The sequence below is a fragment of the Phoca vitulina genome, unplaced genomic scaffold (assembly GCF_004348235.1).
Source record: "Phoca vitulina isolate PV1807 unplaced genomic scaffold, GSC_HSeal_1.0 scaffold13, whole genome shotgun sequence".
NCBI classification, from domain to species: domain Eukaryota; kingdom Metazoa; phylum Chordata; class Mammalia; order Carnivora; family Phocidae; genus Phoca; species Phoca vitulina.
The window spans coordinates 8,186,070-8,213,486 of NW_022589716.1; the positions used below are offsets into that span (position 1 = coordinate 8,186,070).

General features: G+C 45.3%; 1 protein-coding gene across 1 annotated transcript; it reads left to right on the forward strand.

Moving 5' to 3' along the window:
• The first annotated feature begins 598 nt into the window (after positions 1-598).
• RBM5 (RNA binding motif protein 5) lies at positions 599-25,706 on the forward strand. Its single transcript, XM_032411321.1, has 25 exons — positions 599-719; positions 2,053-2,123; positions 3,735-3,900; positions 4,876-5,031; positions 9,213-9,282; positions 9,771-9,844; positions 12,320-12,403; positions 13,806-13,866; positions 14,339-14,404; positions 14,664-14,824; positions 15,268-15,365; positions 15,979-16,066; positions 16,240-16,317; positions 16,397-16,469; positions 17,327-17,412; positions 17,800-17,884; positions 18,099-18,190; positions 20,738-20,899; positions 21,342-21,491; positions 21,574-21,645; positions 22,240-22,419; positions 22,737-22,811; positions 23,802-23,899; positions 23,978-24,107; positions 25,057-25,706. The coding sequence occupies exons 2-25, from the start codon at positions 2,107-2,109 to the stop codon at positions 25,180-25,182; spliced, it is 2,448 nt and encodes an 815-aa protein (XP_032267212.1). The 5' UTR covers positions 599-719; positions 2,053-2,106; the 3' UTR covers positions 25,183-25,706.
• Positions 25,707-27,417: the final 1,711 nt, after the last annotated feature.

The window sequence follows — 27,417 nt, forward strand, 5'->3', positions numbered from 1 at the left end:
AAGAATTCTCTTAATTTGGAGGTGCCTGGCTGGCTCAGTAGAGCATACCACTCTTTATCTTGGGGTTGTGAGTTCCAATCCCATGTTGGGTATAGAGGTTACTTAAAATTTGAAAAAAAAAAAAAAAAAGCTTAATTTCCATAAACCTCATTTTCCTCACCTGCAAAATGGGTTTAATAGCCATTTCATAGATTACGAGAATGAAAGTAGATATTTGTAAAGCATCTGGCCCGACAGTCTATGAGTCCAATAATACAATAGTCAACTAACGTGACTTCTCTTAAAACCAGATTAAACGTGATGTTCTACATTGTGTTAGTGAAAGCAAACTGTGCCCTCTAAAGCCTTAGTAGCAAAGACAAAGAATTACCAATAAAGATAAGAGCTCTATTTAGGGTCTGCAAATGGCAGACTGGCAACTTCGCCCTTGGTTTTGGGGGGAAAAAAAAAAAAAGAAATACGCAGGAAATTAACACTGGGCGTAGTGAGTGACAGGATGCCGTAGCGACCACACTTCCCAGCAGCCCTCGCGCAGCCAGACACCGTCGAGGATTGGATGCCTCCTCGGGAGGCGGGTGGCGTGGGGGAGGGGACAGGCGCGAGGTGCTGTGGGTAGGAGACGGCCGTCGACCGAGGCGCCATTTTGTGAGGCGGCCGTACCCTGTTGGATAATCTGGGGCACAAAACCGCTACTTCTGCCACTTTGGTCTCTTCTGGGGGTAAGTGCGGCAGCCGCCCGTAACGACCCGCGGTTCTTGCTTTTGAGGCAGGCCTTGTGCAGCCTCCCTGACAGCCGCGGGTGGCGGCCGATCAGCCCCAGCCGCATCTCTCGAGTAGCTACCCAAGGCATTGGCGGGCCGCGCCCCTCCTTGCCGCCTGCGCTGTCAGCTTTCAGAGGGCGTCCTCCCGCGCCACCTGAGGCCCGCTTCTTTCGGGCTTTTGACTGTGCCTCTGCCGGGACGCGTCTCCGACTCCCCAGCCCAACTCAACGTGGAGCCGTCGCCTGTCCCTCGGGTACTCCTCAGGGGCGACCGGCAGTTTCTAGCCGCCATCGCCCCGCGGCTGCATCTGAATCCGCCCTCTCCGGGAGGTTGTTCGGTGAAGGCTGATCTGCAGGCTGGGGGAGCCTCTTGGGGGTCGGGAGGGGCGTTTGCAGACAGAAAGGGAAAGCCGGACGCCCGAGTCGGTCGCGCAGGCTGTGGCGCCGCCATCTCGGCCGCAACACCCCACAGAGATGGGTCCAGGCACTGCCTGGGCGACGAGGGGCGGCATTAGAGGTTTTGCCCAGGGCCTTATTTCTCCCAGGTGGTTCTCTTCCATTTATTAATTCAGCAAATGTTTGTTGAGCGCCTACTCTGGAACAGGCGCCAGAGACGGCTGAAACTAGTTTCTCAGACCTCCACGAATTGAACGCGGTCTAGCTGTGTGTTTTATCACCGCCGGGGCGCTGCAGGGCCCAGCTGGCAGCCTCAAGGGTTAGTGGTGGTTATTGTTACTGAGGAACTAAGTCGTGTCGAGGTTTGCTCTTGTCTCATTGAAATAGCTTAGGATCAGCCGTTTCGTTATAAATAGAGTAGATTTCAATTAGGGCAGCATCCCCGGCTTCTAAAAGATTTAAACTTTGCATTAGAAGATTTTGAAATTTATGTTGCTCCTTGTATTAGTAAAGATGCTTTGATTAGGTTTTAACGGCCAACTACCCCACCGGAGTTGCTTTGATTAGAACACAGGGAGCTGATTGCATCTCTGCCCTTTTTTGCTTCGTAATCCTAAAGTAGGAGAAGGGAAGGAGTCTTCTGCTTGCGTCCTTTTATGAGTTTGTTATTGAATAGGGAATCTGATGTTTTAAGGTATGCTTCATCTTCCTGCTATGCTCATTTCAACAAATGATTTTCATGTTGACAGTTGATCCCCCCACCTTCCTGCCCCCACCTTGGATAATCACTGTTAATAGTCTGATGAAATTCCAACCTCAGTAGTGTCCTAGCCTACAGAAAGATTGACTTAAGTGATCTCTCAAATTTTCAGCAGCCAATCTCTTTTGTTTCCTAGAAAAAAACAAAATTTGAACCTTTTGGAACAGAGTGCTACATCTTCAGTAGGACAATGGGTTCAGACAAACGGTAAGTTACTACTATACATGTCTTTGATTTCAGCATTTCATCGGGGACTGAAATTTTTTAAAAAATTGTTTATCAAATATTTGAGTGTCTATTTTGTGCCACACATTGTTGTTAGTGCCTTCATGAGCCTTGCTCTTACAAGCATGCAGTTTAGTGAGAGAAGTGAAGTACTGTGTGAACTGTGCTATGTAAGAGAAGTCGAGGGTGCTGTTAGAACGCATAGGAAGCATGTGTTTTCTTGGAAACATCTAGGAAAGCTTCCTGGAGAAAATGTTCTCTAAGGTAAGTAAGAACCAGGCAGAGGAGGGAGTGGGTCACTGAGGGTTCCCAGTGTGGAAAACAGCCTGTGCAGAAACCAGGAGATATCATACAAGTCTGCCACTTTACACAGTAGCTGGCTATAGCAAGCAGTCAGTGAATGCTAGTTCTTGTCATTGTTCCCTCTGTGGCAAGATGATCCAGATTTATAGAAGCTTTGGATGGACTGTGGGTTACATGAAAAATAAATGAAAAGTTACTAAAGAATTAGTGGAGAATTAAGATGAGAGCATTTGGCTACCATGTGATCTATGGATTCTTCCACTCAGACTATTTGATTTACATACACGACCTTTTTCAGCCACCTTCCTACTTAATATCGAGTCTCGTCCCAGTGATAGATCAAATTGATGGCCCAGAGAGACTCAGGAGATGTTCGTGTCGTGTGATGTGATTGTTTTAGTGCTGTGTTAGCATCTGTGGTTCCAAATAACTTATTAAATTAGCATTTACCCTTTTAGGGTTTCTTCCTCATACTTCGCATTATGAAGTAGTCCTAGACTACTTGTTTCATTGGTGTCTTTTTGTTAAATTTGTGTACTGTAAATGAGGCCCTTCTAAGCCTTTCCTTTGTCTTGTCCTTACACAGTAGTTTTATGAACCTGGTAAACAATTTGTGAAAGAACTGTATCTGTAGTCAGGTGGGTTTAAGCCTCTCATTACTAGATTTTCCTGTGAGGCCCAGTGCTATCCAGTAACCAAAAATAAACCAGATGTTATAGGAAATAATATTCTCTGCTGGTGCTGGTTATGTCTAACAAATGAACTTGGTTAACTGTCTGATGAAGAAAAAAAATTAATTTAACTCATCCAGGTTGTTGGTCCATTTCCCAGTAGTGTGATACCCTTGAGAGTAGATGAGTCAGAACACACTCTCCTTTGAAATTGGGTGAAATGCTAAAAATTGCTTTCTTCCTATTTTTGATCACTAAGATCTGAATCAGGGATAAAAAGGGTGATATGTGTAGACTACAGGCTTTGGAATATACAGGATGAACTTGGACAACCTGACCTTTTTTGAAAAAAAAGTATTAAACCCAAACATGTGATAACCATATTATCAAATTTAGCATGATTTCCTGAAAATTATCTTTGCCTTAAGGGATGTAGATGTTTTCCTAGTGTTTGTTTTTATAAACTGGAGTTTGGGGATAAATTTTAAGGGATATGTTAAACTATTTGGATATCTTATACACTGAGCTGTAGGGGGGAGGGGGGTATTTTCAACCGTGTTTTCTAAAGGTATAAAATGTGATGTACTTTAGAGTAAATGAAAATTATTTTCCCTGGCAGAGTGAGTAGAACAGAGCGTAGTGGAAGGTACGGTTCCATCATAGACAGGGATGATCGGGATGAGCGTGAATCCAGAAGCAGGCGGAGGGACTCAGATTACAAAAGATCTAGTGATGATCGGAGGGGCGACAGATATGACGACTACCGAGATTATGACAGCCCAGAGGTGAGTGGTCAGCAGCTGGTATGGTGTAGTTAGAATTATGAATTGCATGCACAAAGCCTCTAAGATTCTGGAAATGTAATAAGTATATCAAGTGTGGAACTCTCCTCTTGAGTATTATATTCAAACCCTCTGTTATTCTGAAATTTGTTGAGGTGACTCTAATCCTCAAAGACAAACTGAGCCTGTGGTAGTAGAAATACTGGCCAGGGTTTACATAGGGCTCACCATACACCAGGCACTCATTTGAGCACCTGACTTACATGAACTTAATTAATCCCTTATGGTAGGTGTCTTCCCATTTTAAAGATGAGGCAATTGGAGCATAATAATATACCAGCCCTGTGCCTCGGCTGCTGCTTCTAAAAGTTGTAGTTTCAGTCAGCATAGTTTTTTCTCATTCCTTTCTTTTTTTTTTTTTTTAAGATTTTATTTATTTATTTGACAGAGAGCACAAGTAGGCAGAGTGGTAGAGGGAGAGGGAGAAGCAGGCTCCCTGCTGAGCAGGGAGCCCAATGCGGGGCTCGATCCCAGGACCCCGGGATCATGACCCGAGCCGAAGGTAGACGCTTAACGACTGAGCCACCCAGGCGCCCCTTCTCATTCCTTTCTATATGTAAACGTAGCTTTGTTTAGAAGTAATTGCGCTGCCCATGTAATTTTGCAGGTTTTTTTTCATTTTCCGTGCATGTAATCTTCATATTGTAACAGGTAGTGGTATTTCATTGTGTGGTAGTGAATACTGTACCGTGGGTTGTGAAACCATTCTTCCTGAACTAAATGGCCCTTCTTTCTCCTCCTCCCCCCCCCCCCCCCCCCCCCCCCCCCCCAGTTTAGAAACAGTACAGTGAACATCATCATGGAGTTCCCATACCCTCTCTGTTGTTCCTAAAGATAAATTCCTAGGAATAGAGGGCCTGGATCAAAGGGTATAAACCCAGCATTGTTTTAATTGTAATTTTGTTTATTGTAAATCAGAGAGAACGTGAAAGAAGGAACAGTGACCGATCCGAAGACGGCTACCATTCAGATGGTGACTATGGCGAGCATGACTACAGACATGACATCAGTGATGAGAGGGAGAGTAAGACCATCATGTTGCGCGGCCTTCCCATCACCATCACGGAGAGCGATGTAAGGGGAAACAGCAGTTCTAACAAGCAGTCCAGCCCAGCAGATTTGGGGCTTCTGCTGTTTTCTCATGCTATTGTTTTATCTCAAGTTAACATCTCAGCCAGTGAAATATATTTCTGTCTTTAGGGTGGAGTTCTTTTCAGCTTGGTTCAGAGGTAAATTACCATTTATATTTAGGCTTTGAAGTTCAACACAGAGTTGAGTTTTCAGAAATTCCTTAACTACAGGGAGCAGGTCTTGTTCCTTCAGTAGCCCATAGAAGGTAATCAGTACATTTTTATTGAACTGGTTACTTATTTGGTGAGGATGTATCAGTAAAAACACTTTCTTCATGGTCTGGCTACCCTTTGATTTGATGAAATGTATGCTATCCATTTGAAACCTGAGAAGCCTGTCAAAAAGGAAGGCCATTCCCTGGCTCCCCACTCCTCAGACTGGCCAGCTAGGGGCTTGGTATACTGGGCACTACCTGATTTCCAGTGGCAGTCTCTTCTCTGGCCCTCACCCATTTCTTCCAGCCACATCCACCACCTGCCTCCCCTGTAGCTACTTTGGACATGTTTTTCATCCTACCAGTGTGCCTTTTTCTGCTTGAAGTCTCCATCATGTGAGGCCTTTCCTGATCTACAAGGCAGATTGATGTTGAAAGAGGTTCTGCAGAATGTCTCTGGGAAAGGTGGGGGGCGGGGCGGCGGTGGCACCTGGCTGGCTCAGTTGGTAGAGCATGCGACTCTTGATCTTGGGGTTGTAAGTTCAAACCCCATGTTGGGAATAGATTACTTCAAAAAAAAAAAAAAAAAAGGACTGTCTCTGGAAGCTTCTTTAAGGGAGGTTTTTACTAGTGTAGGGTAAAGAAGGGTTCCAGGGAGATCTTAGTTGAGCTGATTCTTAAGGGATCTAAAAGTTTGGGTCTGGTGGAGAACTAGGGGAAAGGTGTGGTAGACTGGCCCTCCAGGCAGTAGGATCACACAAGCAAACTTGGGAGTAGAAAGATTCTGAATGTAGACAAGGCCTTTCAATCAGGTTCATTCGGTTGAATTTAAAGGCTTTTGGCAGGAGAGAGGCGGGTGGGAAGGTGTTTTTGAGGCCAGGTGCTAGAATCATTGAAAGTCCAGATAAGTATAAAAGAAGTTACTTAGGGCTTTGTCTGGTAGCAAGAGTTGTGCAGGTTAGAATGTTGGAGGGAAAGAATGGTAGTGGGAGGGCAGGGAAGGCAGAGCTGAGCGCAGGTAGGGGCGGCAGTGGGCATGTGGAGTAGGAGATGCAGGAATTCCTACAGGAGGAGTCAATTCAGGAAAGTTTCCTTGTTAAGAAGGTTGCTCCCTTGAGTAGTCTGCTGGCCTATGGCCCTGGGAGTCTGCCGAGGAAGTGAGTGGCATGGGGAAGCAGTGCCCTCACTGAGTTTGGGGGGCCTCCCTGCTGGCAATGAAACAAGATTTAATGCTTTTGTATTTCAGGCTTCTTCAGGGAAATAGAAGTGCCTACCATAAGAAGGCTGGTTTTCAAAGCAGAATTTCTGAGGTTCCCAAATTGTGCAGTATTCTTAGCAAATTCACATGTTGAAGTCTTTAAAACATTTTAAAATTATAGTATTTAATCTCCTGAACTTCAGTTTATCATACTCATTGCTTGCGTTTTTTAGTTTAGCCCTCCCACTGATATGTGAACTCTTAGAGTATCTTTAGTTACTATGTTACTATATGTGTTACTGTTACCACCACTTTTATAGTAATTGTCTTTAGTTACTCTGATGACTAACTTTTCAGTTACTATGTTACTAAGCATGGACCTAAGTCACATGATGGGGTCTGGCTCAGTGTAGAACTTCTACTCGTGGAAAAAATAGACATAGTCAGTTCTTTTTATTGGTGGTTGTTATGGTCTGTAAAGTGACTACAGATAGAATACTGAATACTGAACCATCACTCCTAGGGAAAATACAAAGTTAGGTTCCTGTGAGCCTCTGGTCACAACCATTTTCATCAACAGATCAACACATAACCTTGTTTTAGGTGCATTGTGGTTTAGAGATACCTTATTTAATATATATTGTTGATTCAATAACCTTGAACTCACATGCAACAACACTAACTCATGCCTGAATGAAGCTTATCCAACAATGTGTATTTTCTCTCTGAGGGACATCACAGCCTCCCTGTGCTACACTTGGAGAGCCATGTTAAATAGAGAAATCACTGGGGCGCCTGGCTGGCTCAGTCAGTAGAGCATGCAACTCTTGATCTCAGGGCCAGGAGTCCAAACCCCATGTTGGATGTAGAGCTTACTTAAAAAAAAATAGTAATAATAGTGAAATCACTAACAAAAAGTATGAAAATGTGAAAAACTTGGCACTAAATAGACTGTGAAAAGGACACTTCTTTACATTATGGAAGCTGAAACAAGGCAAAGAATTGCCTCGGCCTGGGACATGTGCATCAAGCGACTCAAATCTCTCTCTCCTCTGCACATGTCCGCAGATGACTTGGAAGCACCACAAGTATTGATTGGGAGTTACAAATTTTAGTGAGTGGACAAATTTGCAAATACGGAATCCACAAATAATGAGGATCAATAGTATATAATCCTGTAGCCTTTGCACGTAATTATGGAAAGTTGGGGACCACTAAGAATTTATTTCACAAAGTTTGCCCTGTTTTTCCTTTTTTCCTGGGAGTATTTCTGCCTGGCATGATTAAGAGACTAGTGTATTTCATTGCCTTTTGCAGTAAGGGCTTGGTCTAACATCAGTAACAAACCTACCAGGGGTGCCTGGGTGGCTCAGTCAGTTAAGCGTCTACCTTTGGCTCAGGTCATGATCCCAGGGTCCTGGGATCGAGCCCCACGTTGGGCTCTCTGCTTAGCAGGGAGTCTGCTTCTCCCTCTCTCTCTCTCAAATAAATAAATAAAAGCTTTAAAAAAACAATGAATCATGGAACACTACATCAAAAACTGATGATGTAATGTATGGTGATTAACATAACAATAAAATTTAAAAAAAATGACAACCTACCAGCCCAAATTCATTCTTCTAGGCTCAGTTGATGTTTATTTTGACTTATTAGGAGCCTAGGAATGTTATGAGCTTTGTTAATTTTCAGCACTAGTGTAAATGTAAGAAAATTACTATTTTCTTAAGATAATTGTGCAAAAAATGTTTGAGAGAGTTCCTTGTTTTTTGGCTATTGATTCTTGATCATATACTTCAGAGGACAATGCCACATCCTCTGCCTCTTCTAAATCTCATTTTCTTTCTGGTCATTTAGAACAAAGGACAGTGAGGTGAGATTAAGAGAGGCTTATAGGACAGCATGCCATGGGCAAGACTTTTTTTTTTTTTTAAGATTTATTTATTTTAAAGATTTTATTTGAGAGAGAGCACACATGAGCTGGGGGTGGGGGCAGAGGGAGAGGGAGAAGCAGACTCCACTGAGCAGGGAGCTCAATGCGGGACTCCATCCCAGGACCCCAAGATCATAACCTGAGCCGAAGGCAGATGCTTAACCAACTAAGCCACCCAGGTGCCCTGAGATTTATTTTAGAAAGGGAGAGAGTGCACCCAGCAGGGAGGGGCAGAAGGAGACAGAATCCCAAGCAGACTCCCCGCCAAGTGCGGAGCCCAACACGGGGCTTGATCTCACAACCCTGAGATCATGACCTGAGCTGAAATCGAGTCAGATGCTTAACCGACTGAGCCACCAGGCACCCCAGCAAGACTGTTCATTGTAACATAAATACTTGCACCTGAAAGAAATTCCCAGGCAGCATATAAAGAGTGCTTTCGAGGCTGTTACAATACATTCATTTCTATGAGAAGTGTTCTTTCTTTTATTGTTTTTATTTTTATTTTTTTTTAAAGATTTTATTTTTATTTATTTGACAGCACAAGCAGGGGGAGCAGCAGGCAGAGGGAGAGGGAGAAGCAGGCTTCCCGCTGAACAGGGAGCCCGATGCGGGGTTCGATCCCAGCACCCTGGGATCATGACCTGAGCCAAAGGCAGCCGCTTAACCTACTGAGCCACCCAGGCGCCCCTTATTCTGTTTTTAGAATGATTTAATTTTGGTGGTAGAGGTTAAAAACTTGGCTGATTAAGCAGTTGATGCAGTTCCTGGTCCTTGAACTTTCTTTCATGTGGAATAGTTTATGGCTCAAGCTTTAACTATAAATGTGTAAAACTCTGCAGATTCGAGAAATGATGGAGTCCTTTGAAGGTCCTCAGCCTGCGGACGTGAGGTTGATGAAGAGGAAAACAGGTGAGAGCTTGCTTAGTTCCGGCTGTTCTGGCTCTCTTCCCCATTCCCACCTCAGCCCCTAAAGACCATCCTGATTCCCCCAGTCTTCAAGCACATGAATTCAGAATGAAAGGTTTGCCATGGCTAAGGAATGTGACTCTTTGAAAACGATATTAGAGAGCACCTGAGGACCTTTTTAAAAACTTTGTTTTTAGGGACTTTTTTTTCCTTCGGTAAGTAGTGATTTATAAACTCCTTGTTTGACTGTTTGTAGTCGGTTGCATGGTTACTTTTTAAGCGTGGAATCAAATCGAGTGGCACTTAGTTCAGGCGGCTTGGTTCCTTGCCATGGCAAAGTATCAAGAAGATCCCCAAGTCAAGTCACATTTGTAAAGCTGCTTCCCAATTGGCTTTGTCACGCAGTGTTGAAGCAGTGGGAGAGAGATTCACCTGTTATAAAGGAACTGACTAACACGAGTATCCCGTCTATATCTGAATGCTGTCTCTAGGTGTAAGCCGTGGTTTCGCCTTCGTGGAGTTTTATCACTTGCAAGATGCTACCAGCTGGATGGAAGCCAATCAGGTTGCTTCACTCACCAAGTCTAGATATTCATGAAAATGGAACAAGTCTGTACAATTTAAAAACAAAAAACAAAAAGGTTGAAGGAGTGGTTTGTTCCAAAGGAGTGATTTTTTTTTAAAGAAAAGCTTTGTATATATTAAAATTGATAGTATTAGGATAAATACAGCAGCAAGGACTGCATTGTAGAATTTGCTCTGCCTTTAAACATGGCTGCCTGGCAGAGCTTTGTTAATCACTGAATACCTGTCTGGTGATTATCAGAACATCTTGACGTTCCCTTTTCCGCTACCGATTATGTTGCTATTCATTATGTCCATTGAGAGTAATCTTAAAATATCCAACTCTCGATTTGACAGTGAAGAGAACACACTAGAAGTTTGCTACAGGCATTTTGAAGTTATTCCTTATTTCTGCTTGGAGACCACAAGCCTCCAGGAGGCCTAAGTGCTCATGTGGGTCTTCAAGGACTATTTAAGGACCTCATGGAATTTATGAACAATAAGTCTGATGAGATTAGCCTGGGAGCTGGTGTCCTGCTGCTGTCTGATCTAGTTAAAGTGGCATTAACATCCTAATCTCCCTGAGAATGCCTTTTATATTCCGTTCAAAGCAAATCATTGATGGCTCTTTGATGTAGCATTAACTGAAGTGTTCTACAGTTTGTCAAGATGACGTTCAGTACTTGGCACTTAAATAACATTTTTTGCCAAAACTCCAAAGGACAGTATTGAATGCCTTAAACAAGTGCGTTCTGGGAGGTTTGCTTAACTCATTATGTTGCTTTTCTGCAGCATTTTATGATTTATCACCCATGAATAAGTTATATTCTTTGGTAATATATTGCTATTTATAACAAAGACTCACTAATGAGGGTATCATTTTGATTGAATGATTTGTTAGATTTTTAAGCCTCTCATTTTCTTAAACCAGAGATGACAGCCTGAACTTACAGAAGTAGAACTTCATTCATTTCATACTGTGGACACCATCCTAGTAAATTCAGAACTTACACACAGGCTTCATGTGAGTCTGCTTTCTTGACGTGACAGCATCTTTTGATGCAGTGGCTGTATCAGAATGGCTTGCCTGGGAGTTTAAAACTCCAAGGAAATTAAAACCCACAAGACATTTAAAAATCTCCACAATTTTAATGTATACAAAGCTAAGTTCACGTGTAATATTTCATTACAGTTCAAATTCACTCCAGAAATAAAAGGCCAATAGGATTAGGGACTCAGTGATAGTTTGGAGTCTCCCCCAGCACACACCCCTCCTACTGGGATGATCTTCTGACATATCTCCCAGCTTCATTTTTGTTTCTGTACAACACAGTGAGTGGCTGGCCCTTCAGCTCTTTTCCTCTTGGCCAGACATGCAGTCTTGCCTTTAGATATTGCAGAGACAACATTCACAGCATGTCTTAACTCTTCCAGGATTTGCAAGAACCAAATTGCTCAACAGTATGTATATTTAGAGGGGTTAGACTCCTTTTAAAAATCTGGATATCTAACCTCCTCCTTAAATCTGTTCTGATAGTGTCAGAACACCCGCTCCCTCCCCCCTTTGCCGCCCCATAAAAAGCAAAAGAAAAGGTGCTCCTGTTAAATGAAGGCTCTTTGGGGGCAGGTGCTGGGTATACTCTTGGCTAGACTGATTGAGCTCGAAGTTTTGACCTTTTAAAGTTGCATCCCTTTTAGTCACATGCTTGACTTGAAGGGTAAGGTGGTGTATACATTTACAAACTCTTCTGACCCCCCTGAAGAAACTTCATTGGCCTCCTGGTTACTCATCTTGAAGAGAGTACCATGTATTTCAGGGAAAAACACATCTGTCACCTAGGACATAAAACATGGTTTCAGTTGGCAGGAAGAAATCTCATTTAGCTGCTTTAGAGTCGATGGCATTCAGAATAGGCCCTCCAAAGAAAGAATTGTAACCACATTCCCTTTAAAACTGAGCTCCCCTCCCCTCGTCCCCCAGAGGACACATCCTGAAGCAGGAGTTTGGGGAAAGAGGAAATAGAAAAGCTTTTACTTTGCATAAGGACGGGGGACTGGGGGAAAAGTGAAGCGAAGCCCAAGGACACCATACTGAGGCTAAAGTAGGAGGCAATCTCAGAACTGGGAGAGTTGTGTCTTCTGCTTTTTGAAATAGACTGTCACTCTCAGGCAGCCTGGCAATGCTGAATGTTAGGACTTCTGTCTCTGCTGGAGACACGGCCTGGTGCATGTCAGCGGTTAGAGTTTGGCAGCTTTCTCAGCACTCCCTGACTCCGTTTACCTTTACTCCGCATCCCATTCTCTTACTGCCTATCTGAAGGATTGGATGGGCAGAGTATAGGTGGCGGTGGTTGGTCCTCCCCGTATGTTGTCCATTTAATTCCAGAGCACTGATTTTTCCGAAGTGTGCTCTGCCCTGGGAAAATGGACACATGTTCCTCACAATGGGAATAACTAATTACTTCTTTTTTTACAGAAAAAGTTGGTGATTCAAGGAAAGCACATTGCGATGCATTATAGCAATCCCAGACCTAAGTTTGAAGATTGGCTTTGTAACAAGGTAAGCATGTACTCTTACCAAATAGGCAAAACTCCTTCAGGTTTTTGTTGTTTTTTACTTTGTCTGTCTGAACAAGGAAACTAAAAAGTATACAATCACCAGCTTTTTAATCATAGGGGAATTTTCATGCTTTGTGACTTTCTTTGGGTTTTCCTGTGTAGATAATAGAGTCCCTAGAACACTAGCAATTTTATTTATTAAGATCCAGGTTCTAAGCTCAGTGTTTCAATTAGGATTTTAGGTTTGTTCCACTTTACTTGATTTCTAGAGGTCTCTTGTCAACTTATGGCATAGTCTCTTAATTAAATTAACTAAATCCTTCTGACCCTGTTCAAGTTATGAAAGATCGGTTATAGTCCTGTCGGGGCACCTGGCTGGCTGAGTTGGTAGAGCATTCAGCTCCTGATCTCAGGGTCATGAGTTCAAGCCCCATGTTGAGCATAGAGCTTACTTTAAAAAATAATAAAAATTAAAAGAAGAACATTATGGTCCTGTCACCAGTGCACCTTTTTTTTTTTTAAGATTGATCGACTGATTTATTTGAGAGCACGTGTGCGAGTGGTGGGTGGGCTGGGCGCGTGGGGCAGAATCTCAAGCAGACTCCCTGCTGAGTGGTGAGTCTGACGTAGGGCTTGATCCCACAACCCTGAGATCATGACCTGAGCGGAAACTGAGAGACGCTTAACCAACTGAACCACCCAGGTGCCCCACCAATGCACCATTTTGAGCTTGGGTGTTGCCATTGACATTCTGAAAGTACTTGGATTATTTGTTTGCATGTGGCCCGTGTCTAATAGGGGACTAGACAGTATTCCATTTACATTGTGTTTGTGTATATAGAGTGGTCCATATAGTGAGTGCTCTTCTGATATAAGAAAAAGAACTTTGCCACTGTAGGGTTTGCTGTAGGGTTTTTGGGTGAACTGAACCTTTCCCCCAACTTGATAAAAATGGAATTATACTTCAAAATCTGTCAAGATTTGGGGCGCCTGGGTGGCTCAGTCGTTAAGCGTCTGCCTTCGGCTCAGGTCATGATCCCAGGGTCCTGGGATCGAGTCCCACATCGGGCTCCCCGCTCTGCGGGGAGCCTGCTTCTCCCTCTCCCGCTGCCCCCACTTTGTTCCCTCTCTCGCTGTGCCTCTCTCTGTCAAATAAATAAATAAAATCTTTAAAAAAAAAAAAAAAAAATCTGTCAAGATTTGTTTTTCTTGGAAGATTTCACAGTGAAACATTTTAAATTTTTAGGTGAATGCCCCTTTGTCTTGGTTACATGATATCACTCTCTGCTTTTTTATTTGCTTACTGGGACTTGTCCATGGCCCTATTGCTCTAACCCACTTCATTACTAGTAAGCCTGGCCTACTGTGAGAAATAATTACAGAGAAAACTTTTTTTCTTCCAGTGCTGCCTTAACAATTTCAGGAAAAGACTAAAATGCTTCCGATGTGGAGCGGACAAGTTTGGTAAGCCCAAACTCAGCTGTTTGGAATAAGCATTAAAAACCTGACTGATTGAAATGTCTGCGAACCTGAGGAAAAGTATAGATTATAGGGCATTTCAACAAGTAATTCATATATTCTCCTTAAATTTTCTTACCTTACGTTGGGTAGATGCTTCTGATGATTGTGGGTGCAGAGAGTTCTTTTATTTTCCAAAATTAAGCCAGCTCACCTGGTTTGCGTTCTGCATCTGCTTTTCTTTAGTACTGAGGTACTCTCAGTCCTCCACCGGCCTAATTTTTGCATTCCACATTTATCATGTCAAAACTAATCATGTTTTATTATAGCCACAGATGGTTTAAAAAGGAAAAAATGACTGCTACGTTTACTTATAATTAAAACTTTGGGGTTTGAATATATTTCTTTACTAAAAGTACACTGGTTTATTTTTTGTTTGTCTTCAGTTACTGAGTCTCCCTGTCTCCTTCCCTTGTAGACTCTGAACAGGAAGTGCCCCCTGGAACCACAGAATCTGTTCAGTCTGTGGATTACTACTGTGATAGTAAGTCCCACTATGCTCTTTTGGCCTTTGTGGTAGAAGTTGACCTTAGTTGGAAGTTTTTGTTCTCTTACCCTTTTTTAATGAACAGCGATGGCTTCAAGTTTGTCCCATAAAAGATTGGTTTTAGAGTCTTCTCCATGTCAAAGTGCAAAATATACTGGCAATCTCCCAAAATGGATTTATGTGTTTGTCCTTGAGCCTGCCTTGGAAAGCACTGGTGGTGGGAATGCACATATATGTCATTTGTCTCTTTCACCAGCAATCATACTTCGAAACATAGCCCCGCACACTGTGGTGGATTCCATCATGACAGCGCTGTCTCCCTACGCGTCCTTAGCTGTCAATAACATTCGCCTCATAAAAGATAAACAGACCCAGCAGAACAGAGGCTTCGCGTTTGTGCAGCTGTCTTCTGCAATGGTGAGGTGCTCGCCGAATCTTTCCTTTTAAAAGAAACTGGGCTGTGCGAGGCAAATGTGGTTCATCTAATTGTAATACTATGTGTAAGGCTCCTGGAGCCCAAAGTTCAAGGCTGCATATGATAAGTGGTAAAAATAATGTGTATACCTGTAGATAATTGGCAGAAGTGAAGTTTGAGCCACAGCTTAATTTTTCCTTCTTGCTTTGTTTTAGATTGGTTTAGCATTTACTCCTTTAATGATATGGGATACCTTCATGTGCTGGAGGAAAGAGGGCTATTTTTTTTATTTCTTCAAGGTTTCATATGCACAGACAATAATTACTGTGTGTGTTTTTTTGTTTTTGCTTTTTTTAATAGAAAGCTGTACTTCTTTGAATGGGGTAGGTTGTAGGGGGAGATTTTTAATTACATGACAAAATTCTTTCTTGACATTCTCCTTCAGGATGCCTCTCAGCTGCTTCAGATATTACAGAGTCTCCATCCGCCTTTGAAAATTGACGGCAAAACTATTGGGGTTGATTTTGCAAAAAGTGCCAGAAAGTGAGTGGCTTTATTGTCCTTATTTCAAACTGCTGTACTTGCACACTTGTGCAGAGCTGCTTTGCTGACTGTACCCTAAGCCCGTGTTCTCAGCACTGAGACACAATCCTCCCTGGTTGCCAAGGTCGGGAGGGAGACCGTTGTCTTTCTTCTCTTACAGTGTATTCCCCCCATCCTGAAAAAACAGTTGCCAGAAAACTTCAGAGCAGGACAAAGGCACACGTGGCAGATGGGTTGAGAATATGTGCTGTGCAAACCGCTTCAGGATAGTGCAAACCTATCTTGAAATAATTCTTTCCAGAACAGCATGCTTATAGCTTCCTATAGAGTGAGCTTCAGTCTAGAGATTTAAATTTCCTGTTTGTAGTATCATTACTCATCCAACAGACACCTTACTAGATGGCAGGATACAGAGTAAACAGTGATACTACAGAGACATTTGCCCACTAAGGAATTTGCCCATGGAGACCCCTCCCTGCTCTGCAATGAGGCCTTGCTAGCATTTGAGGGCTCCCAACAAAGGCTAGAGTGAATTGCTCTTCCTTGGCAGTGGGGGGTACAGATGGGGAGCATACTGAGAGAGAGCCACATGCTTAGGTTTTTGTGGTTTCAGAGACTTGGTCCTGCCAGATGGTAACCGGGTCAGCGCCTTCTCTGTGGCTAGCACAGCCATCGCTGCTGCTCAGTGGTCATCCACCCAGGTAAGGTGGAGGGGTTTTTTTTTTCATAGTGTGTTGGTGCCCAAAGTCACAGAAGTGATCTTTCCGCTGTGTCTTAGGAGCTCTCCAGGGGCAGTTTTAGGGAGTATTCCTGCCTTCTTTCCTTGATGTCCACTAACCTCACCTGTGTGTCCTCTTCTTTGGACATTTTGTAGTCTCAGAGCGGTGAAGGAGGCGGTGTTGACTACAGTTACCTGCAGCCGGGCCAAGATGGCTATGCCCAGTACGCTCAGGTAGGTAGATTAACCAGCATCCAACTACTCTCCAGAGCATGTCTGAGAATAGCAGCTTTAACAGTGGACTTTTCTTCAGTACTCACAGGATTACCAACAGTTTTATCAGCAACAAGCTGGAGGATTGGAATCTGATGCATCATCTGCATCAGGTAGTAAACTTCATCTCTGTTTTAGCTTTTTTTAAGCAGCTGTGGTTAAGGAGATAGGACGTGTCCGTTTCCCTGCAGGGCGGGGGCAGAGGGTGCACATTCAGGGTTGTCACCGTGTGCCTAAGGTTCTGGGCAAGATCAGGAATGGATAACAGCTTCTTAGAGACTGTTGTGATGAGTGTTCATTCTTAGAATTCAACTTTGTTATCTCCCCTGGCTATGTTTGGAATCATGGGAGCCCACATAGGTTCATGGGAGCAGAGGATGTGGTCTGGTGCCCAGACATCAGTCTGGTGCCCAGACATCAGTCAGAAGGGTCATTGTAAGAAGTCTTTGCTTTAGTTTTTGTTCTAGAATTATAAAAGCCTTATAGTTAAATCTTTTCTGAACCCCAGACCAGTTATGGATTCTTCTCTTCCTTCTTCTTACAATCATGCAGAATATTTAACTTTGTGTGTAGCATTCTAGTAGGATTATAAAAATGATAATGTTACAGGTTCCAGGATGTTTAGTAGGAATTAGGTTATTAAGGACTGACCCATCCATGGGGCGCCTGGGTGGCGTGGTCAGTTTAGTGGCTGACTCTTCGTTTTGGCTCAGGTTATGATCTTGGTCTCATGAAATCGAGCCCTGCTTCGGGCTCCATGCTCAGCACGGAATCTGCTCGAAACTCTCTCTCCCTCTTTCTCCGCCCCTCCCCACTGCTCTCTCCCTCTAAAAATAAATAAACCTTTAAACAAACAAAAAAAGACCTGACATATACAAAGACAGAAGGCTAGTTTGGGCATTACAGATAAAGATGTTTGGCTTGGAGTTCAGCGCCTTGGCCCTTGCTAACCCCCTGTGTTTATCATCAGGCACAGCAGTGACCACCACCTCAGCGGCCGTAGTGTCCCAGAGTCCCCAGCTGTATAATCAGACCTCCAATCCACCCAGCTCTCCGGTAATCCTGTCGTCCTAAATACAGAACTGGTGACTGTGGGGGAAATTTTGTTTTGCTGTCCAAGTATTATCCTTTCCTGCTATGTGAGCCAGGATTGAATAATACACAGACATTCCAACGTTACTTCTCTCTGTCATGTAGTATTAGATAATAATTCGGGGTATGTATTTAAAACATAAGATTCCAAACAGGGTGTATGCTTTCTGCATGCCTCGACTTGACCTTTAGGAAGAAAGTTGTCAGCATGTGTTTTGTTCAAGGATTGCCTTAGATCATTGCTTACAGTGTGTCTGTCAGGGGAGCCCTTCCACCTGGATGATTGCAGTGATTTAGTTCTCTTTAGAGGCTTTACAGTTGAAATTATATTGAAGCTGCTGTTCTTTCCAGACTGAGGAAGCACAGCCTAGCACTAGCACAAGTACACAGGCCCCAGCCGCTTCCCCCACTGGTGTAGTTCCTGGTACCAAATATGGTAAGCCAAACCTCATGGGGCTGTTGACAGTTGGAAGGTCCTAGTTGTTGTCTGTGTCTAGTAAGAGTTCCTCTCCCTTTGTGGGTGCCAGAGGGACACTTGGGGATATGAGAGAAGACAACCATTAAGGCCTGCCGCATCTCAGTGGCTTAGAGGTTGAAGGAACGCTCGCTTCTTACCGGGAATGACTGTGTGCTGGTTTTTGTTTTTGCAGCAGTGCCCGACACGTCCACTTACCAGTATGACGAATCGTCAGGATATTACTACGATCCGACGACAGGGCTGTACTATGACCCCAACTCACAGGTGCATACACTGTTTTCCTCCCCAGTTTCACTAGAAATATCTTTGTTTCACTTAATCCATTTATGAGGCATGACTTGAAGTATCTCCTGCAAAGGAGGGAGTGGCCCAGATTAGTTTTAAGTTCTTCAGACTCACCAAGATGTAATTTCTACTTTAGGATTTTAATTTTTAATTTAAAGGTTAAAAATGTTTTGAGGTACAATGTACATACAGAAAAATACACAAAGTTGAAGTGTACATTTCTTTGAATGTTTACACATATACACATGTATATCAGCACTGAGATGAGAGAACATTCCTGGCATGCTGAAAGTTCCTTCATGCCCCTTGCTGGTCAGTACCCGCCCTCTTTAGTAACCTCTAGTCTGATTTACAGTACCATGGATTATTTTGTCAAGTTAAAATTTATAGGTGGCTGTTAGTGTTTATGTAAAGATAGAAGTTTGAAAATGTGGTTTCTCTTCCTGTGTATTTTTTTTTTAATTGAGATAAAATTCACTGTTTCCTTGCTTGTTTGTTTGTTTTTAGGTATGTGGGTTTTTTTTTTTTTTTTTTTTTTTAGGTAGGCTCCACGCCCAAAGTGGAGCCCAGCACAGGGCTTAAACTCATGACCCTGAGATCAAGACCTGAGCTGAGATCAAGAGTCAGATGCCTAACCAACTGAGCCACCCAGGCGCCCCCTTAAGATTTTTTTTTTTTTTTTAAGATATATTTATTTTGGGGGCGCCTAGGTGGCTTAGTCAGTTGAGCGTCTGCCTTCAGCTCAGGTCATGCTCCTGGGGTCCTGGGATCGAGCCCCATGTCGGGCTCCCGCCTGCTTCTCCCTCTCCCTCTGCCCTCCACCCCCCACTTGTGCTCTCTATCTCAAATAAATAAATAAAATCTTTAAAAAAAAAAAAAAACTTCAGTGAGAGAGAGGGCACGCTCGAGCATGCACACACACTGGGTAGGGGCAAAGGGAGAGGGAGAGAGAAACCCAAGCAGACTCCCCACTGAGCGTGGAGTCAGACATGGGGCTCAATCCCATGACCCCAAAATCAGACCTGAGCCAAAACCAAGAGTTGGACGCTTAACTGACTATGCCACCCAGGCGCCCCTAGATTTTATTTTTAAGTAATTTCTACATCCAACCTGGGGCTTGAACTTACAGCCCTGAGATCAAGATCATGCTCTACCAACTGAGGCAGCCCCATACCCTTTGCTATTTATTTATTTGTTTGTAATCCAAAACGTTTTCATCACCCCAAAAAGAAACCCTGTACCCATTAGCAGTCACTCCTTAGTCCCTCCTTACCCCAGCAACCACTATTTGCTTTCTGTCTCTACAAATTTGCCTCTTCTAAAAGCATTTCATGTAAATGGAATCAGATAACATGTGACCTCTTGTGTCCAGCCTCTTTTACTTAGCATCCTAATGTATTCTTGAGGGTAGAAATTAGCAGATCTCTGGGTGATGTTTAATTTTGGGTAGTGGTATATTATTTTAAAGGGGAAAGGCAGTTTTAACACTCCATAAATAAGCAATTACTTATGACTAGGATCTGTATATATAGAATAGTAAAATAAGTGCTTTTAACAGGAACTTGGCATTGAGAGCTTGTGGTTTCTGAGAGTGAGGTGTGAAGCAGTGAGGGACCCACCTGAGCAAGCTAAGCCTTGCTTGGTTCTACTTCTCTTGCTTGTGAAGTCTGACCACCATTACCCAAGCAGTTCTTAGTGACCATAGCAGTTATGACTCTTCTGTCTGATCCATGCCACCTTCCCCAGAAGAGACGTAACAGACCATCTCTCCTGGGTCCCTGCTGAGCAGGTAGAGCGAATGACTAGGGAATAAAGAAGAGGAGAGATGGGTGCTACCTATCCACCATTGCAATTCTTCCTACATACGTCAGATCTAGTTCCTTCACTTACCACCTTTCAGGCTCCTGAGCTGGCTCTTTACAACCCTATGTTTGCTTACCTGGGTGTCCAAAGGGTTCTGGATGGTTGAACCCGATGATGAACTATTAACTGGTTGTCATGGAGGATGTGTAATTAAAAGCTCCTCCTGAACAGGGGGCGCCTGGCTGGCCCAGCTGGTGGGGCATGGACTCTTGATCTCAGGGTTGTGAGTTCAAGCCCCATGCTGGGTGTAGAAATTACTAAAAATAATAATAAATAAAAATCTTAAAAAAAAAAAAAAATGAAACCACTTCTTCTGGCCACCTGGTTTGTATAAAATGGTCTGTCTGTGGAAAGGAGTCAGACGCATAGCTCTTTGGGTGCCCTCCAGGCCCAGGGATTAGATTAATGGAACTACACTCTTTAGAAACCATATTCGACCTTTGCCCAAGAAGTTTCATACCTCTTCACTGGCTGGTTCTTCATCCTTACCATACCAACACGTACAGTAGTTTCTCTCTGGGCAGGAAATACTACTGGTCTGCAACATGTTTTGTTTATGTTTAATTTTTTTGACAAAACAATATTGACATACCTTTTTAACAAAATATTCCTTTAATGGTTTGACAAAGCAGGAAGTCTGCATTAATTGTGCTTTGTTTCTAGTACTACTACAATTCCTTGACCCAGCAGTACCTTTACTGGGATGGAGAGAAGGAGACGTACGTGCCAGCTGCAGAGTCCAGCTCCCACCAGCAGACGGGCCTACCTCCTGCAAAAGAGGGGAAGGAAAAGAAGGAGAAACCCAAGAGCAAAACAGCTCAGCAGGTGAGACCATGACCCCATGACCCAGCCAGGGGACTCAGTTCTCTCTGGGGGATTCGCCTTTTTTCCGTTGTTGTTGGGACATGTGTCAGCTTTATTTGGATTTTTTTAAAACTGGGCCACACATCTTATTTACATTAAGTTCGCAGAGCATTTTGTAATTTTTTAATGCTACCATACGTTGTTTGTCGGCTGCCTGTATTCATACTTAGAGGGAAGAATATCCTAGAATATTCACAGGCTTTCGAGCAGTATTCGTTAATGACTTTGATCTTATGCAGTAACATCTCGTGAAAATATTTGTAGGTAGAAGTAAGGGCGAAGGGGGTTTTGTTGCAGAGCGTGTGATTGAGGTGAGACTCTTAATGGCTGCTTACTGTGGCACAGGAGACTGTTCTCTAAAGTCATGTATCTAAATGGGTTTTTCACGGTTGTTTGGCATTAGATCGCCAAAGACATGGAACGCTGGGCTAAGAGTTTAAACAAGCAGAAAGAAAATTTTAAGAACAGCTTTCAACCTGTTAATTCCTTGAGGGAAGAAGAAAGGAGAGAGTCCGCTGCAGCAGATGCTGGCTTTGCTCTCTTTGAGAAAAAGGTAACGGTAGCATGAATGGCCGCACTTCGTGATGGGAACTTAAGTAAAACTTGAGGCTTATGAGTTATTCTCTCTTTCCCAGGGAGCCTTAGCCGAAAGGCAGCAGCTCATCCCAGAACTGGTGCGGAATGGAGACGAGGAGAATCCTCTCAAGGTAAGGCAGGACCACCGGTGTCTTACGGCCGTATGTGTGCTTTGGTCTCCCTGGGAATCTAAGCTTCATCTTGGCTGTGATTCCTCCTTAAAACTGGGTGTGCTCACTGTCCGTGGGTATTTAGAGCAGTTCCTGCACATGGAATCCATGTCCAGGGCTTTGTTTTCTGGGTGAGAGCTGGAGAGCTGGATTCCTAAGCTCAGTTGAGTTTTATTGCATTTGTAAATAGAGTGTTTTAACGGTCTGGAAAGAGAAGATTGAGACAGTAAAACATGTTTTACTGGATAGATACTGATCTAGGTGGGCCATTACTCTGATCTGTTCTATTTGGGGTTTTCATTCATGGTGAGGAGTTTGAAAACAGCCATCCGGGAACTTTTCCTGGGCCCCAGGAGGGTTGGTACCAGGAGGTTGGCAGGCCCCGCGCTTGAGGACCTGACTGTTGCGCACAGTTGAACGAAACGCAGTTCGCTGTCCAAGTATGGCACGGGTGAGGGTTCTCGCACGTCTGGAATTACACGTTACTTTACCCAGATACGTAGTCATGGCTCCTTCCTACTGTATGTGTGCAGTGACCCACCCTCTTGTCCCCAGAGGGGTCTGGTTGCTGCTTACAGTGGTGACAGTGACAATGAAGAGGAGCTGGTGGAGAGACTTGAGAGTGAGGAAGAGAAGCTGGCCGACTGGAAGAAGATGGCCTGCCTGCTCTGCCGGCGCCAGTTCCCCAACAGAGACGCCCTGGTCCGGCACCAGCAGCTCTCAGACCTTCACAAGGTGGCCGTGCTCCTCTGAGCTGATCTGAGGCAGGGAGGGGAGGGAGCGAGGCGACACGGGTGCCCTGACAGTGGTGAAGGTTCAGCAGATCCCTGCCTGGAGTGATCGCCTTTCAGAAGGCTGTTCTTACTATGGTCTATTCCAGATCAAAGAGTGGCAAGAAGCGTGGTGGCTCCATATACAGCAGGCTCTGGCTTTCGTGCCGTGCTGTATTGAACTGGGCTTTGACTCTTAGAGTAAATAGATACTGATAGAGCTAGACATTCCAAATCAGGATGGTCTGCATTCTTACTGTGTCTGTCAAATCTCTTGTACAGCAAAACATGGATATCTACCGACGGTCCCGGCTGAGTGAGCAGGAGTTGGAAGCCTTGGAGCTGAGGGAGAGAGAGGTGACTGAGGGTCACTCTGCCACTGGAAGGAGTGTCTTGTATCTGCCTTTAGCTTTTATTTGTAGCACTTAGTTCTGGGTCCCAGGGGCAAGGTAGGATTTGTCACATACTTGTCACCCGGCCATTTTGGCTCATGTAGCCTGGACCCAGGGGCTTTGTGTGTGTTGTGAGCTCTGCACTGAGTCTGTGAGGATGCACAGAAGCGCATCCTGAAGACTGCTCACGGGTCCTGCATGCCAAGTACTTGCTGTTGAGGACACTGGGTTTTAGTAAGGAGAAAGTGATCTCGTTCGGCCTGTGATGAGGGAGGCTTCCCATTAGGCCCAGGAGACATCAGGGCATAAGACAACTGCAGGTGATGGGGAAGGAAGCAGTAGACAGGGCAGGTTTGGGGTGAAGGCGGCAAAAGTGAGGCCAATAATGGACAAGCATTTGATAGTTCATGAGGCAGGTTGATGCCAGCCGGGTTTAAAATGCAAAGAGAGGCCCATGGGTTAGAAATGAACCAGTGGGCAGAGTTACTTGAAATTTCTCAGCCCACGAGAATTTTGTAGTTCAGGCTGTCTCTAGTTAGGGCTTCTGCTTTCCTGTTCTTTTCCACTGTTTATGGTGCCAGCTCCCCAGGGACTGATGGGCAGGTCTCTGGAAGCCTCCTTGGTGCCGTCTGTCCCCAGTGGGGAGAGGAGCGGCAGCTCTGCCCTCCTCTGGGCTGCACCGACGGCCCAGCAGGCCTGTCGAAGTGCTTGACCAGCGACAGCTAATTAAATAAAACTCCTTGTTGCAGATGTAGCTCTGCGCCGGGTTCCACACGCAGTGGATCGGACTAAGTGCAGTGAGGGAAACAAGGGTGTTTGGTGTTTCAGACCACTCTGAGAGGCCAAGCTGCAGATGGGGAAAGTCCTTGAGGGTGGTAATCATGAAGTCTGAGTACGTCAGGCTGTGGCAGATTCAAGTTTGAGTGTCTCTAGCTTCGTTTGTTCTCCGATGTAGATGAAATACCGAGATCGAGCTGCAGAAAGGCGGGAGAAGTACGGCATTCCAGAACCTCCGGAGCCCAAGCGCAAGAAGCAGTTCGATGCTGGCACTGTGTATGTGTTGTGCACCTTTTCCACTCCGTTAGCAGGGGCTCTGGCTGGTTTTAGTAACTGTGTGTTTGCCACTGGCAGGAATTACGAGCAGCCCACCAAAGATGGCATTGACCACAGTAACATTGGCAACAAGATGCTGCAGGCCATGGGTTGGCGGGAAGGCTCGGGTTTGGGAAGAAAGTGTCAAGGCATCACAGCCCCCATCGAGGTAAGCAGCAAGATTGGGCTTCAGTGGTTTGCAGGCTTATTTTAGTGAGGAGACGAGATGGAAGCAGCCAGACGGCCTGGGGCCCACGGGAGGGTTGATGTCACCACACAGGGCAGTCTCCTCTGGGCTGCGCCCCCCACCCAATGGGAGTCTCCCTCCCTGCAGCCTCTGCTTATGTCACCCCCCCTTTAAGATGTCAGTTAGGATTGGGGATGGTACCCTACTTGATTTTTCTGGTCTTTTGGTATCTTTGGGTAAAAGCCATCTTCTGAGAACTGTGTATGTCTGTGTCCTTTGTTAGAAACAGTCCCTTACTTAACACCGACTCAGATCCATGTAGCTTAGATTGGATTTTTTAAAAGGTGTACTGTGCTTTAATTTCTTTCTAAGTGATCTTGGTTATGTATAAAATAAATTTTGATTTAGTAGGATTTTTATGCATGATAAGAAATCGTTTAGTTGGTCAGAGTTCACTCAGATTGAGATATAATCTCAGGATCCGAGGTCCCCACCCACTGGCCTTCTAGACCAGAGCACCACCAGTGATCGATCCCTCTCTGACCTGGCAACACAGCTTAGGTCAGACTGTTATAGACAGAACATGTTTGTCTTGTGCAAGCGAGTTCTGCTGACATCGGGCTGTCCTGCTATGATCTGTGCCCATAATTACCAGACCTTCCTAGGCTTCAGTGGAGTGCTTTGGAGCCCTTACTTGGCACAGAAGCTTGCCGAGCAGGCACTGGGGGGCAGGGTTGGGGGATGTGTGTCTCTCTGCATATCTTCCTTAGCCCATTTTATTCCTTCAGTCCTTAAACCTACTCCAGGTCTCCCAAGCTTTCTCCCTCCTGTCCCTGGTGGGTGGTCCTGTTTGGGAGTTGCCTGGACGAGCAGGAGTTGGAGCAGTCCACACCCTACCTGTCAGCTGCTGACAGAAATTTTGTTCCCCTAGGCTCAAGTCCGGCTAAAAGGAGCTGGCCTGGGAGCCAAAGGCAGTGCATACGGACTGTCGGGTGCGGATTCCTACAAAGATGCTGTCCGGAAGGCCATGTTTGCTCGGTTCACTGAGATGGAGTGAGGCTCAGAGAAGGAGGGAGGGAGGGAAAGACGACGAGGAGCTCCTCGGAGCACAAGGAGGGGTCCGTCTCCTGAATTCACTCTTAGCACCTGTCTCTTTAAGGGCATGCCTTGTGCTGTTAATAGTTTCTAGGGCGAACCACTCCATTCTACAAGGTTCTCCCACTTAAAGGAGTTCTCCTTATATGGGCTGTCTGGCGAATGGCCTTCCTTCCTGCCAGAGGGCTTGTGAGCTGGCCAGGGGGGACAGTGGGTCTTTTATACTTCAGTGTACATAGTGTAATGTAGTGTGTTTTACGTGTGTAGCCCATGTCGTGGTCTGTCAGCCCCTCACTCCTAGGGGGTGTTGAGATGCCCTAGGTGGTTATGTGACACCAGAGCCGCCTCTGTCATTTGTTGTGCTGTCTTTTCTTGGCAAAAGCCTTGTGTATATTTGTATATTACACATTTGTACAGAATTTTGGAAGATTTTCAGTCTAGTTGCCAAATCTGGCTCCTTTACAAAAGAAATACCTTAAAAAATGAGTGTCTCTGTCTCTTTATTCTCAGGTGACCAGGTGTGCTGAGCATGTCTGAGCTAGTCAGGCCTGGTGGTGAGATAAGTGTGTTAAAAGTCATTTATAAATAGTATTTTATGCTATTTTCCTTACCCCAAGCATGTTCAGATTCTTAAGTTCAAGAGTGTTTTAAAATTCTTCATGGAAACTCAGTCATAACGGAGTCAGCTTTTCCACTTCCATTTTCTAAAGAGCAAAGTGAGTGTGAGCACTTGTGTGTCTCCAGTTTCCAGACTATTCCAGCATGCAGTGTCGGGCTGTTAACTGCTCTGCTGAGAGGGGCAGGGACTGAGGAGGCCCCTGTCCCCCTCCGTGGCACTCCACTCACTTTCTGCCCCTCACCTCAGCTGCTCAGGAACTGCTGAGGGGTGTTGCAGAGTTTACCATTCTGAATGGTAAATGGGGTCATCCCATCCTTGTCCTTATCTTGACGAGGACAGGAAGTGTGTCTGAGGCTGGATGTGGTGATGGGGGATCCATGTTGCCAGTCTGACTGAGCTGAGTGCTTGGGCTCCGTGTTTGGCATATAGTCAGGGAGGGAGCTTATTCTCAAAGCTAGAACGTCACAGCTTTTGTGGGTGGTCCCGTTTTCTTACTTTGAGGTAGGCCTGGCCCTTGTAAAAGGATGAAAAGTACTCAGGAGGCACTTGCAAGGGGAGTGCTCATGGGGCCCTCACCCCAGTCTCCCAGGGGTGCCTTGGAAGATGAGGAGGCAAATGCAGAAGCCCCACACCTGGGCTTCTGTGGGATGACACAGGTAAGGGTCCAGCTGACAGAGTCCTGCCTTCCAGGGTCAGTGCTGGAGCGAGGAGACCAGCCTGGCTTCCAGAGCTTTCATGCATCTCGCACATGGGGCTGCTCTTGGAGCTTGGGGGCAGTCGCAAGCAACCTAGTTAAGTGCAGCTGACCAAGCCGGCCTGGAAGGGTCTTCCAGGTGAAGACATACATCCTGAGACCTGGGAAGCTCTTAATTACATGCACCCAGTTCATCAAAGGCTGACTGGAAGCCTCTTGGGGGGAGGGCGGTGTGGCAGGGAGGCACAGCTGAGCACTGGCAGGGGAGCCAGGCCCCCATGAGCCATGTTGAGCCCCACATGGGCTGCCCCACACCAGGAAGGGCACTTGGATCTGTCCTGTACCGCTTGGTGCGGACACTCGCCATTTTCAGGGGCTCAGGGCTCCCACAAAGACTGCTCTGGACCATAGCATCTTTGAGCCTGACATGGACTTCCCTATAAACATGAAGTCTGCGTGCCTCCTTAGCGGTCTGAGCCAGCCATTCAGAGAAGCTGGAGGCCCCCTCTCCCACTTCCCAGCACTGGCCACACCTGTTGCCAGCATACCAAACCAGGTGACTGCAGCCTTCGCCTTCCATCTGAACCCATGAGCCCATTTCTGGAAGTTCGACAGTACCTTTGGCTCCGGTCTCTCATGCAAGGCCAAATTTGGGAGTCCTGGGTACTGAACGGCTCTCACCCCGAGGACCTGAGGCTGAAGCCCCAAGGGCCCAGGCATCCCCCGCTACCAGCCCATCGTGGTCTGCTCCAACCCCAGGCCCAGCGATGAGTGTGTGCTGTGGCCTGCCTTGCCCCATCGTGCCCCGGCCACAGAGCTGCCGGTCTTCCTCCGCATGCCTGACGGGGAGCTGTGAGGGCAGCGCAGACGTCCTCGTCAGGGAA

Bases quoted from the DNA above. Each gene is read 5' to 3' on its own strand.
- RBM5 (XM_032411321.1), top strand. The intron at 14,405-14,663 runs GTAAGTCCCACT...CTCTTTCACCAG, and splicing joins TGTGGATTACTACTGTGATA to CAATCATACTTCGAAACATA. The intron at 16,470-17,326 runs GTAGTAAACTTC...GTTTATCATCAG, and splicing joins TGATGCATCATCTGCATCAG to GCACAGCAGTGACCACCACC.